This window comes from Alosa pseudoharengus, unplaced genomic scaffold (assembly GCF_046254945.1).
Source record: "Alosa pseudoharengus isolate Yale_2024_CS ecotype anadromous, Long Island Sound unplaced genomic scaffold, YU_APseudo_1.1 YU_APseudo_1.1_scf_18, whole genome shotgun sequence".
NCBI classification, from domain to species: domain Eukaryota; kingdom Metazoa; phylum Chordata; class Actinopteri; order Clupeiformes; family Clupeidae; genus Alosa; species Alosa pseudoharengus.
In genome coordinates this window covers 5708372-5721561 of record NW_027468650.1, presented here as the reverse complement: position 1 = coordinate 5721561, position 13190 = coordinate 5708372, and the positions used below count along the sequence as shown (strand labels likewise).

The window sequence follows — 13190 nt, the reverse complement described above, 5'->3', positions numbered from 1 at the left end:
GCAGTCACCACAGATGTGTGACCAGCACAGTCACCACAGGTGTGTGACCAGCACAGTCACCACAGGGTGTGTGACCAGCACAGTCACCACAGGTGTGTGACCAGCACAGTCACCACAGGGTGTGTGACGGGTGTGTGACGGGTGTGGATGAGACAACAGCACTCAGCTAAATCCTTTCCTTTGCTTGTGCCAGTACTGACTGTGACATCGGGTTGCCATGAATGGACAGTCTAACACAGGGGAACACAGGGAAACACAGGGGAACACAGGGGAACACAGGGATATACAGGGGAACACAGGGGAACACAGGGATATACAGGGGAACACAGGGGAACACAGGGGAACACAGGGGAACACAGGGGTATACAGGGGAACACAGGGGTATACAGGGGAACACAGGGGAACACAGGGGTATGTCTTCCAAAGGTCTAACACAAGGGTACGTGGATGTGCTTCTGCTGCTGAAGTTGTTTTGCTGGTGGGCTGGTGGGCTGTGTCTGTGTGGAGTGTGTCTGTGTGGAGTGTGTCTGTGTGGAGTGTGTCTGTACTCTGGGTCAGTGGCACATCTACTACAGTGAGTGGGAAACACACTGACAGCACAATAGCATCTCATTTCCTTCCTTGAATTCCATTAACAAATAGAATAGCAAGAATGAGGAAAAAAAACAAATACATGCACACACGCGGGTGCTCTCTCACACACACACACACACACACACACACACACACACACACACACACACACACACAAACCCACACACACACACACACATGTAAAGTCTGTCTTTCTAAACGTGCAATTATCTGATCAGTGGGCTTCTTCTGGTCCAGACGTCGGTCTCCAGAGCGCCTTTCAGAAGCTCTTGCTAAGCCAGCGGGGATCAGATGCGTTCAGATAGCGAGACGAGGCCTGCTCTTTATTAGCCCCCTCACTCAACCCACCCCTCCATCACCCCCCACCCCTCCATCACCTCCACCCAGCCCCCCCCCCCCCCCCTCCAGGCCTGGCTGGGTCCTCCTGCCTCAACTCCCCCAACATCTGCTGCTCATCATCCAGCCTGCTGATTCCCACCCCTGCTCTGCTCTGGTCCTCTCCACGTTTCACACGGCCCGGGTGGCGTTCGCGCGATTATCTTATAACTGGACAGAAACGAAAGAAAAGAAAAGAGAGAGGAAGAGAGAGAGAAAGAGAGAGAGAGAGGAAGAGAAAGAGAAAGAGAAAAGGAGGAACAGGCTCCTTCACATCTGAGAGAGATGGTGGCTCTGTGCCGTACAATGAACAATTGAGGTTCTGGACAGTCTACTGGGTGTGTCTCTGAGTGTGTGTGTGTGTGTGTGTGTGTGTGTGTGTGTGTGTGTGTGTGTGTGTGTGTGTGTGTGTGGGTGCGTGTGTGGCTCTGAGTGTGTGTGTGTGTGGCTCTGAGAGTGTGTTTGTGTGTGTGTGTGTGTGTGTGTGTGTGTGTGTGTGTCTGTCTCACGAAGCGATTTCATATCAAGGATGTCACTGCTTATTAATAGATTCTGACTGTCCCTAATCAGCCTCACTAAAACACTCAACAGTATCGTGTGTATAGCATATAATAGAATTCAAATTCAGATAAGAGACTTCAAATTCCTTTCTAGTAAGCTTTAAATATAATGTGCCAATATATTTAAATATAATGTATGCAAAATGTATGTGTCTTAGTGTCTTAGGTATGAGCTACACCAGGCGCCTAACTGAAGTGTTCCGTTCGCGACGCGTAAAATCCATTTTAGATGAATGGTCTATTTTTTTCTAACGTACGCCCCACTGTCACGTCTGGTGTAGCTACTTCCATTGATTATAATGGAAGCTAATTGTTGCAGCAGACGCAACGCGAACGGAACGCTATCACAGTCAACTCTATATAAGGGGTCTTCATCAGGTAGCTCTCGTGCTACCAGTAGCTGCCCACCTGTTTGTAAGTAGCTTTCCAAAAGGTTCATAAATTTGATAACCCAGTCACTTGGGAAACATTTCTATGAAATGAAATTCACAGTCTACCCAGAGAGAATCATATTTACAGTCTACAAAGAGAGGTCAATGAGTTGCAAGGAAGCTTTAAAAAGCATACAAATCTTATTCAGCGGGTTTTGGGCGGAGATGTGAATACATGGCATGCCACTGCTAACATAAAAGCTCTCGGCCATGTCTATTTGAGTAGCTCTCGGAGGAAAAATGTTTTTTTATAATGATTGCTATTAGACATCTGGCTATCACAATCAGTTACTCTTGCAAATGTGTCAGAAGCCCTGGTTCCCCCAATCAAGCGATACAAAATAACACACGTCACACGTCACACGCACGCACACACGCACGCACGCACACACACACACACACACACACACACAGTGTTGTAATCTGTGCACACAAGTATTGTAGTGCACTAGTGTGCTGCTTTGCCACAGCTTTGCTTGTTAGGACAACAAAGAGCAGAAGATATTTGGAGGGCATAGAGATATCAAACACCAGTGGGACTTGGAAGTCCACGATGAAAAGAGGAGAAAAGGGAGGAAGAGAGGAAAAGACAAGAAAAAGGAGGAAGAGAGGAAAAGAGAGGAAAAGAGGAGGAAGAGAGGAAAGGAGGAGAGAAAAGGGAGGAAAAGAGGAAAAGAGGAGAAAAGGGAGGTGTGAGGAGGGAGATGAAGAAGGAAGCCAAGCCACAGAGCAGGCAGCAACATAACAGCAGGCAGCGGCCATTTAATCTCCCAAATAAATATTTAAAGAGCCGATTAATTACAGCGTCCAGGCAGCGCAGGCCCCCACAGCACACTACGGGCCGGTTCTGCACTGGACAGAACTACAGTACGGGCCGGTTCTGCACTGGACAGAACTACAGTACGGGCCGGTTCTGCACTGGACAGAACTACAGCACAGGCCGGTTCTGCACTGGACAGAACTACAGTACGGGCCGGTTCTTATAGAGTGCCCCAGGACTTCAACTCATAAAACACATAAACATGTAGCTCATATGGACTGCAGTGTGTCCACGTCACTATAGGAGGAATGCTAAAACTGTGCTCTTGATGGGACTGTGGTCACTACAGGAGGAATGCTAAAACTGTGCTCTTGATGGGACTGTGGTTAGCCAGAGATCTCTACACTGCTTACGGCCTCCATGCAGGCTACAGTCACATGCTGTGTGGATGACAAACCAAACTCTGAGAGGCTTTTGAGTCACAGTCAAGTTTGGAGCATAATGTAAGAAAAAAAAATTATTGGATGATATTGCAGCACAGGTCAGCTGTCATTAACAATTAAATGCACATGTGCTCTAGGGCTTCCAATATACATTCTGCAGGGCAAAATCAATGTCCATTGCTCCTTTTTAATTCAATATGGCATAAGAAATGCAATAGGGGGAAATTCATATGGTAAATGGAACACATATCTGTCCTTTGAATGGGCCAGGGCTATAGGAGAGGGACAGGCCAGACCAGAACAGCCATCTACAGAATATGCACTCAGAGCTCCAGTGTTTCCTGTTCTTGGATGCGTTTACACACCTACACACACACAAACACACACACACACACACACTTTCACACACACACACACACACACACACACACACACACACACACACACGCACGCACACACACACACACACACACACACACACACGCACGCACGCACGCACAGATAGCAATGCAAATCTATCACTTTGGCTATTAACAATGCTGGTTTCATTACAACAGCATATTCACTAAATGAATAAATAAACAAAAGCTGATATTCATGGCTATTCCGCATCACCAGATCGTCCAGCTCAGCGTCCGTCTCTTGTCCAGTTGGTCTCCAGCATCTGTGTGTGTGTGTGTGTGTGTGTGTGTGTGTGTGTGCAGCTGAACGGCCCGGCGTTACTCAACCCTCACGTGGACTCGGCCTTCCCTACGGCCCCTCTAGTGGCGGCAGAGGGACACAGCACCTCAGTAACACACACACACACAAACACACACACACACACACATCATCTCACTCTCCCTCCTCAGTAACACACACACACACACACACACACACACACACACACACACACATCATCTCACTCTCCCCCTCAGTAACACACACACACACACACACACACACACACACACACACACACACACACACACACACACACACACACACACATATATACACACACACACACACACATCATCTCACTCTCCTTCCTCAGTAACACACACACACACACACACACACACACACGCAGAATATATGCGGCCGCTGCCTGTCACAGCTGCTTTTTGTTTACAAAGTGTAGCCTATGCATTATGTAGGCTAAAGAAGAGAAATCTATTGTGCATAGGCTAATACTTGAAGTAGGCTAGTCACGTAAGTGCGCACTTGAAATTGACCTAGCCTACAGTATTTGTATGTGTGCTTTAAATAAACACATGTATCTGTTTTCAACGTTATGTACCAGAATTAGCTATAGAACCCCAAATCTGGTTTGCGTTGGAGAGAGAGAGCATGCACAAACTTTATGGTAGGCTACCAGCCAATTCAGTAGGCTAATTCAAGACTTCAAGATCATACAACGTTTTTAAGCAACAAACAAAATTCTAACATTAATAACAGTGAAGTTGTTCGTTTTTTCATGGTTTATTTTTTCCAAAAGCATCCTCTCCCCATGTGTCGCATTTGGAACAAAGTTGGGTTTTCTTGGTTTTCATTTTCTCTAGGCATATATGATCAGCAAATATCAGTGAGCTCAGCAGGTCATGAAGGCTATCAATGAACAGAAAACCGTGTTGGCTAACAATTTATTAAATACTCCTGTTATTGTCGTCAACGACGTCGCTGTAGGCTACTGCCTTTTCAGCGCCTTCTGCTTATGATGATTCAGTCTTCTGAATTCGTCCTTGCCATGCAGTTGTAGGCTAACGTGTCTCTAACGTTCCCTTCAGGTGTTCTATCAAAATGTTGTATGCCCTCATGGACAGTAGCTCCGTGATGTCTGCATCTTTCCAGGTCAGAGATTTTCTGGACAGCACTATGCCACTCCATCATAACACTGGCATTTAAGTCAGATCTAACCACATGGACACACGAAAGAAACGTCACCAACACGCCCTCTCACTAGGTGTGAATTTTAACCGCATGTTCTACTCCTCGTTCAGACACAGCACATTTACATAATGTCCGGAGGAAATACTAGGGGGGGAGTAGTATAAACACCGGGTAAATTCGGACTTCCATATGACCGGTTATGTCGTTCAGATATACGGCCCCACCGTTTAACATCGGCAGAACCTCCGGTCTTACACGTATGTCTGAAAGCGCTTAGTGTGTGTGTGTGTGTGTGTGTGTGTGTGTGTGTGTGTGTGTATTGAAAGAGATATAGAGTGTGAGTGTGTGTGTCTGTGTGTGTTTTCACACAAAGGGCTGCTGTCATTTAAATGCCAGCTCTAATTGAGGCCCTGAAGTGTTCTCTCTCTCTCTCTCTCTCTCTCTCTCTCTTTCTCTCTCTCTCTCTCTCACACACACACACACACACACACACACACACACACACTGTGTGTTTTGGGGCCACAGAGAGGGTGAGCAGCACAATGTTTTTAGGTGTTTTGATGAAGTGCTCACTGAATAATTGAGAGGAAGTGTGGATGGCAGTGCCGGGGTATTCAGACTGAGAGGAGCGCCACAGTCTTCCTCCAGATCATGCAAACGAGTCAAAGATCTCGGAGAAGCCACCAAACCATTGCTATTGATGTTCTCTTTTTTGTCGTAAGACGTTTGCAGTAATCCAGAGTTATGCAAACATGAGCGACACATGGCTGCATTTGGCCACATTTGATCTTTCTCCTCCATCTCTGGGGACGGGTGCTCCTGTGGCATTATGGGTATTTATGACACTCGTGAGGTTTATCACTGTTTGCATGTACTGAATACACAAGCATTTGCATTTGGGTTTGTGTCTGTAACTGTGTGTGTGTGTGTGTGTGTGTGTGTGTGTGTGTGTGTGTGTGTGTGTGTGTGTGTGTGTGTGTGTGTGTGTGTGTGTGTGTGTGTTTGATCTAATATGAGTGGTACGCATATCCATGCATTCACACTTCGTTCATATCACCCAACAGCACATGAAAGATGAAGGAGCAGCCCGAGGCGAGAGAGAAGAGAGAGAATCACAAAAACCCCTCTACTCTCCACGGGCCACAAGCACCCACGGGCCACAAACACCCGTCTACAAACCACAGGCCACAAGCACCCCTCTACTCTCACAAGCACCCCTCCACTCTCCACGGGCCACAAGCACCCCTCCACTCTCACAAGCACCCCTCCACTCTCACAAGCACCTTTCTACTCTCCACGGCCCACTGTCACAGCCATGGCAGGAAGAGAGGTCCACTGTCACATGGCGTCTCAGGCTCCTGAGACGGGGGAGATAGGGGGGGGGGGGGGCAGTAGCAGGGCCTTATGTCCATTAAAACACACAGTTTATGAGAGTTTTATTGGCCGTTTATAAAGGGCATGTAGGCATGAAAGGCAAAGCTCTGGCGCTTCATTCAGAAGTCACATGTTCACAGTTACGGCTCCACTTTGAGAGTGAAGTAACATCTTGGGAGTCATATAATGAATTCAATTTACTCTAAATAATGGTTGGTTAATGCCTCTATGTTTCATTTGAAATCACAACATTTCAGTTAAATCTTGTGCGCCACAACCTCACAAGCTGACACAGGTTTTTCAAAGATGGCAACAGGACACTACAACAATGAACAGCATATTTCCTAGTTTCAGCTCATCCACTTCCCTCAGGTCTAACTGAGTTCTGCCTGGATGTGTATGATCTTCGTAATACCAATGACGTGAAGTTGTCTCTGCCTGGTCTAACTCTTCTGAGCCACTACGCAGCACATTCTCTGGTCACTATGCTGGTCATGGTAATGGCTAGCCAGCATATTCTCTAGTCACATGTTGATGGTAATGATTACGCCAGTACGCCTGAGCTGGACCGTGGCCTCGGGGCTTTGATGCTACTGCCACTTGTTACTGCATTGTTATAATAAATAAATAAATAAAAATAACAAAAATAAATAAATAAAAAAATTCAAAAAAAAAAAAAAAAAGAGAGAAGTGGTCAGGACAGAGAGCCAAATAACTATTTATGCGCTTTGTGAGCTCATCCATTTACGGTCGAGCGGCAAGGGAGAAGTGACAGAATAGGACAACGCCATCTCCAGTAATCCTTACAGTCAGGAAGAAACACCAGCTCTTATGGCCACTGCTGTCCACAAATAACCTGCCTAATGTCCATGGTGAATGAGTGCAAGAGAGCTTTATGTCCGTAGTGAATGAGGGCAAGAGAGCTTTATGTCCGTAGTGAATGAGGGCAAGAGAGCTTTATGTCTGTGGTGAATGAGAGCAAGAGAGCACTGTGTTTTGATTGCATCTGGACAGGTACAATAACAAACAATGCAACTTACAGATGAAAAGTGAACAGAACATTAGCTTTACCATTCTCTACTCATGTCTCCTTACTGAACTAACTACCTAAGTACCTAATTAACTAACTAACCAACCAGGTGAATACAGTTACATGGCCTGCTTCTTTACACAACCCAAACGGAGAGCGCGGGGAGGGTTCGACATGTTTGGCCTGCGGATGCCCGAGCACTGGGCCTTACCGTGGAAGAAGCTCTTGACCCTGAGGTAGCTGACGCTGAGGCGCAGGACGGAGAGTTTGTCCAGTTTGGTGATGATGTCAGGGGAGAACGGCAGCAGGCTGGCCAGCCGGTCCAGCTCTGCGTTCAGCCGGTCTCGGTGCCGCTTGGACGGGTTGGACTTCTCATTTACCGGAACCGGTTTCCTGGAGGCAATGCAAGTAGCAGAGCTGACAGTGAGTAACATTACTCATTATGTAGGTACCAGTTAGTAACATTACTCATTATGTAAGTAACAGTGAGTAATATTACTCATTATGTAAGTAACAGTGAGTAATATTACTCATTATGTTAGTAACATTGAGTAATATTACTCATTATGTTAGTAAAAGTGAGTAACATTACTCATTATGTAAGTAACATTGACAGTGTACAACTGCAAAGATTAATAAGGCAAAGACAACCACTGTAAACACCTGGATGAATATAGCCTCTGCCCTCAAAGAGCTTCTTTAAATATTTTAGTCAATATGAGTTTGCTGCCAGTATTTGTTAAGTGTGTTGTGTTCTGTGTGTGTTTTTATTTTACTTTATTTCATTTAAATTTTATTTTTATTCTCATCCGAATGCTCTCTCTGTATGATATGTGTTGTTTATTGATTGAAAATAAAAAATCATAATCACAAAAAATTTAAGTAACATTGACTAACATTACTCATTATGTACTGTAGGTAACAGTGAGTAACATTACTCATTATGTAAGTAACAGTGAGTAACATTACTCATTATGTAGGTAACAGTGAGTAACATTACTCATTATGTAAGTAACAGTGAGTAATATGAATCATTTTGTAGGTAACATTGAGTAATATTACTCATTTTGTAGGTAACATTGAGTAATATTACTCATTTTGTAGGTAACATTGAGTAATATTACTCATTATGTAAGTAACAGTGACTAACATTACTCATTATGTAAGTAACAGTGACTAACATTACTCATTATGTACTGTAGGTAACAGTGAGTAACATTACGCATCATGTAAGTAACAGTGAGTAACATTACTCATTATGCAAGTAACAGTGACTAACATTACTCATTATGTACTGTAGGTAACAGTGAGTAACATTAGTCATTATGTAAGTAACAGTGAGTAATATTACTCATTTTGTAGGTAACATTGAGTAATATTACTCATTATGTAAGTAACAGTGAGTAACATTACTCATTATGCAAGTAACACTGAGTAATATACTAAACTGTAACACAAGTTGAGTAAGACCAGGCACAATAATCAACATAGTGAGTCTCACAGAATGGCCCATATCACACTCACAGTGAACATTCATTATGCCTACATATTCTGGAAATGATGTCTTAATGTCGTGGCTGAAAAAGATTCTTCATAGTTGTGACGTTGTTCACTAAATCAAACCCTTCAAAGACAACCACAAATAATCCTTGGATTTTTAAGTATAGAACCAATAAGGCCAAGACAAGGTCAAAGTAAGGGCCTTGGGGCCCGTGGAGGGCATGTCCTCTAATGACACCTGTGCCAACTGGAGGTCAGTGAAAAGGGTACTTAATGAGAAAGGCCACATGGGAAGACTCTCATTGGCAGTTGATGCTGGACGCATTTCAACGTAACTGTGTTTCGCTGGGTAATGCTATACGACCACTAAGGGACCACTTCATTTAAATCAACTCTGTCAGATGTACAACTCCAAATGCTGTTCAGTGTTTTTGAAAGGTTTTTCACCTTTCAGCGAAACGAGCTGAATAGACTCGATTAGTGTGGAGAAAGGTCATGACTCTAACGCAGGGGTCAGGGAGGGGTCACTAGATTACAGGCTCCGCTGGCCAATGATGAGCCAGCTTGCTTCTGTTCAATCCCATGCGTACTGTATGCTCCAAAGCACCACACACACCATGCTCGGCTCCAAAGCACCACACACACCGTGCTCGGCTCCAAAGCACCACACACACCACGCTCGGGTCCCATGCAGTCAAATAGTAAAAGAAAAACTCAAAAACCTCTCTGTTTTGCCCTCACTGAAACTTCACATTTTAACATGACAATTTGATGAAGACAGCCGAGTACGTTGTCACATTACATACAATATGTAAATGCATAATGTGAGTTAACATGGAATCTTTGGCACGCATACAGGCAACATAGAGATTGGCTGCCCATGTAAACCATGCAAAATATATTACACAACCACTACAACCACTACTGCCTCTGTTGACCCATCCTACTGTACTGCCCAAAGCGTGTGAGAGTAGCCCGTCCCCTGCTGACCCATCCTACTGTACTGCCCAAAGCGTGTGAGAGTAGCCCGTCCCCTGCAGTAAGTGCGCGTCCCTTTGCCCACTCTGTCCTCAAATTCTGTCCGAGGACAAACTCTCCGAGTCGGACAGGTGCGTGAACTCAGAACGGTTTCTCTGGACGGGCTGTTCTCAACCGAAGCACTCAGGCAGGGACTGCCACAAGAACAATCCTGTAGTTCCTCCTCTCTCTCTCTCTCCTCCTTCTCTCTCTCTCTTTCTCCCTCTCTCTCTCCTCCTCTCTCTCCAGTGTTTCCTCTAGGATTTTTTTAAGCAGTGGGGGCAGGCCTGTCCGAACCACCCCCCCACTCCCCACCGTCCCCCCGTCCCACGGAACTGACAACTGACACTTTGCTGCAACACAAACAATTATATGTATTCACCTTTATTCACACACAATGAGGCATTATTTTCAGTTGTGATTGAGCTGTATATTTGGAGAATCTACAACAGGTCTGCACAATGAATTTTGAAAGGCAACTGCGACTATTGTACGTCTGCCCCATTTCTGATACCGTGGGGGAAGAAAATTAAACCGTGGGGGGCCGCCACTACCAAATCAACATAGAGTAAACACTGCTCTCTCTTTCTCCCTCTCTCTCTCTCCCTCTCCCACTCTCTCTCCCCCTCTTTCTCTCTCTCTCTCTCCCACTCTCTCTCTCTCTCTCTCTCTCTCCCCCTCTCTCTCCCCCCCCTCTCTCTCTCTATCTCTCTCTCTCCCTCTCTCTCTCTCTCTCCCCCTCTCTCTCTCTCTCTCTCTCTCTCTCTCTCTCTCCCTCTCTCTCAGTGGCTACCCAGGGAGCCTGTCTCTGGATGTGTTCTGGTGGAGGGGGAGAGTCTGATTTCTTCCACATGGACGTGGCCTCGTGTCGCATCTTTAAATAACCCCCTCCGAGGAGCGCCCCCGAGAAGTGTCCCCAAAGTCACAGGACTGGACAGCACTGGGCCCTGGCCGCCACCCCGGGTCTGATGTCCACCAAGTCTACACACTGAACTCAGCAAGTTATCTGCAAGCGGGCTGATATAATATCCACACAGTAGTGACCTCTGCTTCTCATTAAGGACCAGACTGAGTACATCTGCTGGTTCTGGCATGATATATGAAAATGGGCAAATTGATGAAAAGGTGTCTGTTACAGTAAAGCATATCACAGCACACACTATAATCCAAACAGTGTTTCTCTCTCTAAGCTAAATGTGAAGACAGAGCAAGCGACCTCAGAGGACTCGGAAGAGGAGTCCCCACTCACCCAACAACAACCAAAAGAGCACACTGACATTATGCGCTCGCAAATCACCACTAACCAATCATTTGAAAAGTTAGCTGAGGATTTGGTAAACACAGAGTGGCACTCACCCACTGTGTCCTGGACGTGTGTAGGTCATCACTAAAAGACTACCAAACTATCTGATTACTCAAAGCTGCAGTGGCTAGCATGAACCACATGATCGACAGATTCAATTACAAATATTTTCTGCCTTCCTCATAAAGCCAGTGTTTGCATTTGATCCACAATTCATAGAGGCAGGACTTTAAAGTGCATATTTAGTCCTTCAGTACCATTACTCTCCCAACTCTTCCTAAATATTTGATTAATATAGTCACAATGATAATAATAATAGCAATAATAATAATAATAATAATAATAATAATAACAATAATACACATAATTATTGTTACCTGTTGTTTTGTCTAATTAAAAAAAATACTTTTGGAAATTGGTAACTGGTCATTTTTTTCTTCTACAGCAACAAAAATGTAAAGATGTTTTGGCATGACATATTGTCAGTTTATTAGAGGATGCATCCATTTCAACATTCCAGTTTCTTCTCATTGCTATAGACTTTCAACCAAACTGACGACATTAAATAGTCTTATACTCAACTGTTTTTGAATCGGTTTCCTTCTTTTTCTACCGGCATACATGCAGTCTCCAGGCGGGATCATGGTGCGGCGCTCGTTGGATGTAACAGGTGCGCTGAAAACACACGCAAATGTCATGTTTTTTAAGGACATGATAGCAGAGAAAAGCATCAAGTCATCGACTGTGCCTGTGCTCTACACACTGAAAACATTAGTGGCAATTAGCAATTGCAATAATTGCAATATGCCTATACTTTATTAGTCTTAATAAAAAATAAGTGATAATGTGAATGAAGATAATTAAAAAAAACTCTCAGGTTTTAAAGTAAGACACGTCTGTGCCATGTGGCTGTTGTTTTCTGCCAGGAGCCAATCGTTGAAACGCTCCAAAAAACGTTTGACCCACAATTAGCAAACAAGTACTGACTCACAAGGTTTTGGTTACAGCACACAAAATCATCCCACAATTAATAATTAGCATGAACAAAATAAGCAAATCAACTTACCAGGACTCTCTGTCAGAATATCCCAGTTCCAGTATAATGGTAATATTGGATATCAATTGACAAGGAAAAAATATTTATGGTTTCATAAATGAACGGTTATTCCAGAGGAGCGACCGAGAGAAAGTCAAGCAACTCCAAACTGATGTTTTCATCAGTTTGCTACGCTCGAGGCAGATGTGGTTGATGCTTTATACCCAATTGAGTCGCCGCTCACTTCCTCGCGTTTCAGGTGGCAGATTCCTCCGAATGACAAGTCGAGCTCTTCGCACGCAATTCTGCCTCACAAACTGCGCGCGCGCGTTACGCACACACACACGGTTTTGTGATTTTTTTTAGGGCAGAGCAAGGGGAGGGGTCACACGCAAAGCTCTCCTTTACAAATCTCCATGAAGCCGAATTTACAAGGAGTTACTCTTCGGTATCCGAGGCTTCAGTCAAATGGATCGGATATTTTGGACCAGCAATTGATCGAAAACTTTTGGCGCTTTCTAGCACCATACCCTGAAGACGACAACTTGGATTTCTAGAACGAGTTTATACTTTGGGTATGGGGAAGAAGCCTTCATGCCGACTGTGCGTTTGAAGATTAATAATAGAACCCTGCATCTGGATGTTATTGTTTATTAATAGCTCCAGCTAATGTCGCATTAACGACTAATGTAAGGTTGTGTTTAAGAAGACGGAAATCTGTGTTGGAAATCTAAATAAATCCTTCGTCTCCCTCCTAGGTCGTGGTCTACATTAGACTGGCTATGTACAAATCCTTTCAGATGGGTTCATTTGGCGGTCAGCTTTTCCTTCCGACAGATGCTGTGTGACTTTGTATCGTAAATAAATAGAATTGTTTTTTTTTTTCATTTACTCA

At 44.5% G+C, this 13190-nt stretch overlaps 1 protein-coding gene across 1 annotated transcript in view; it reads right to left on the bottom strand.

The window, feature by feature from the left end:
* LOC143131588 (uncharacterized) overlaps window positions 1–12503 on the bottom strand; it is a 99336-nt gene extending 86833 nt beyond the window's left edge. Inside the window, exons 1-3 of the mRNA XM_076291225.1 lie at window positions 12326–12503; window positions 11842–11934; window positions 7651–7832 (exon numbers count right to left, since the gene is read on the bottom strand). Of these exons, the coding sequence (XP_076147340.1) occupies window positions 7651–7832; window positions 11842–11903 (244 nt within the window). The 5' untranslated portion in view covers window positions 11904–11934; window positions 12326–12503. The remainder of the gene's footprint in view (window positions 1–7650; window positions 7833–11841; window positions 11935–12325) is intronic.
* Between the last annotated feature and the right edge of the window lie 687 nt (window positions 12504–13190).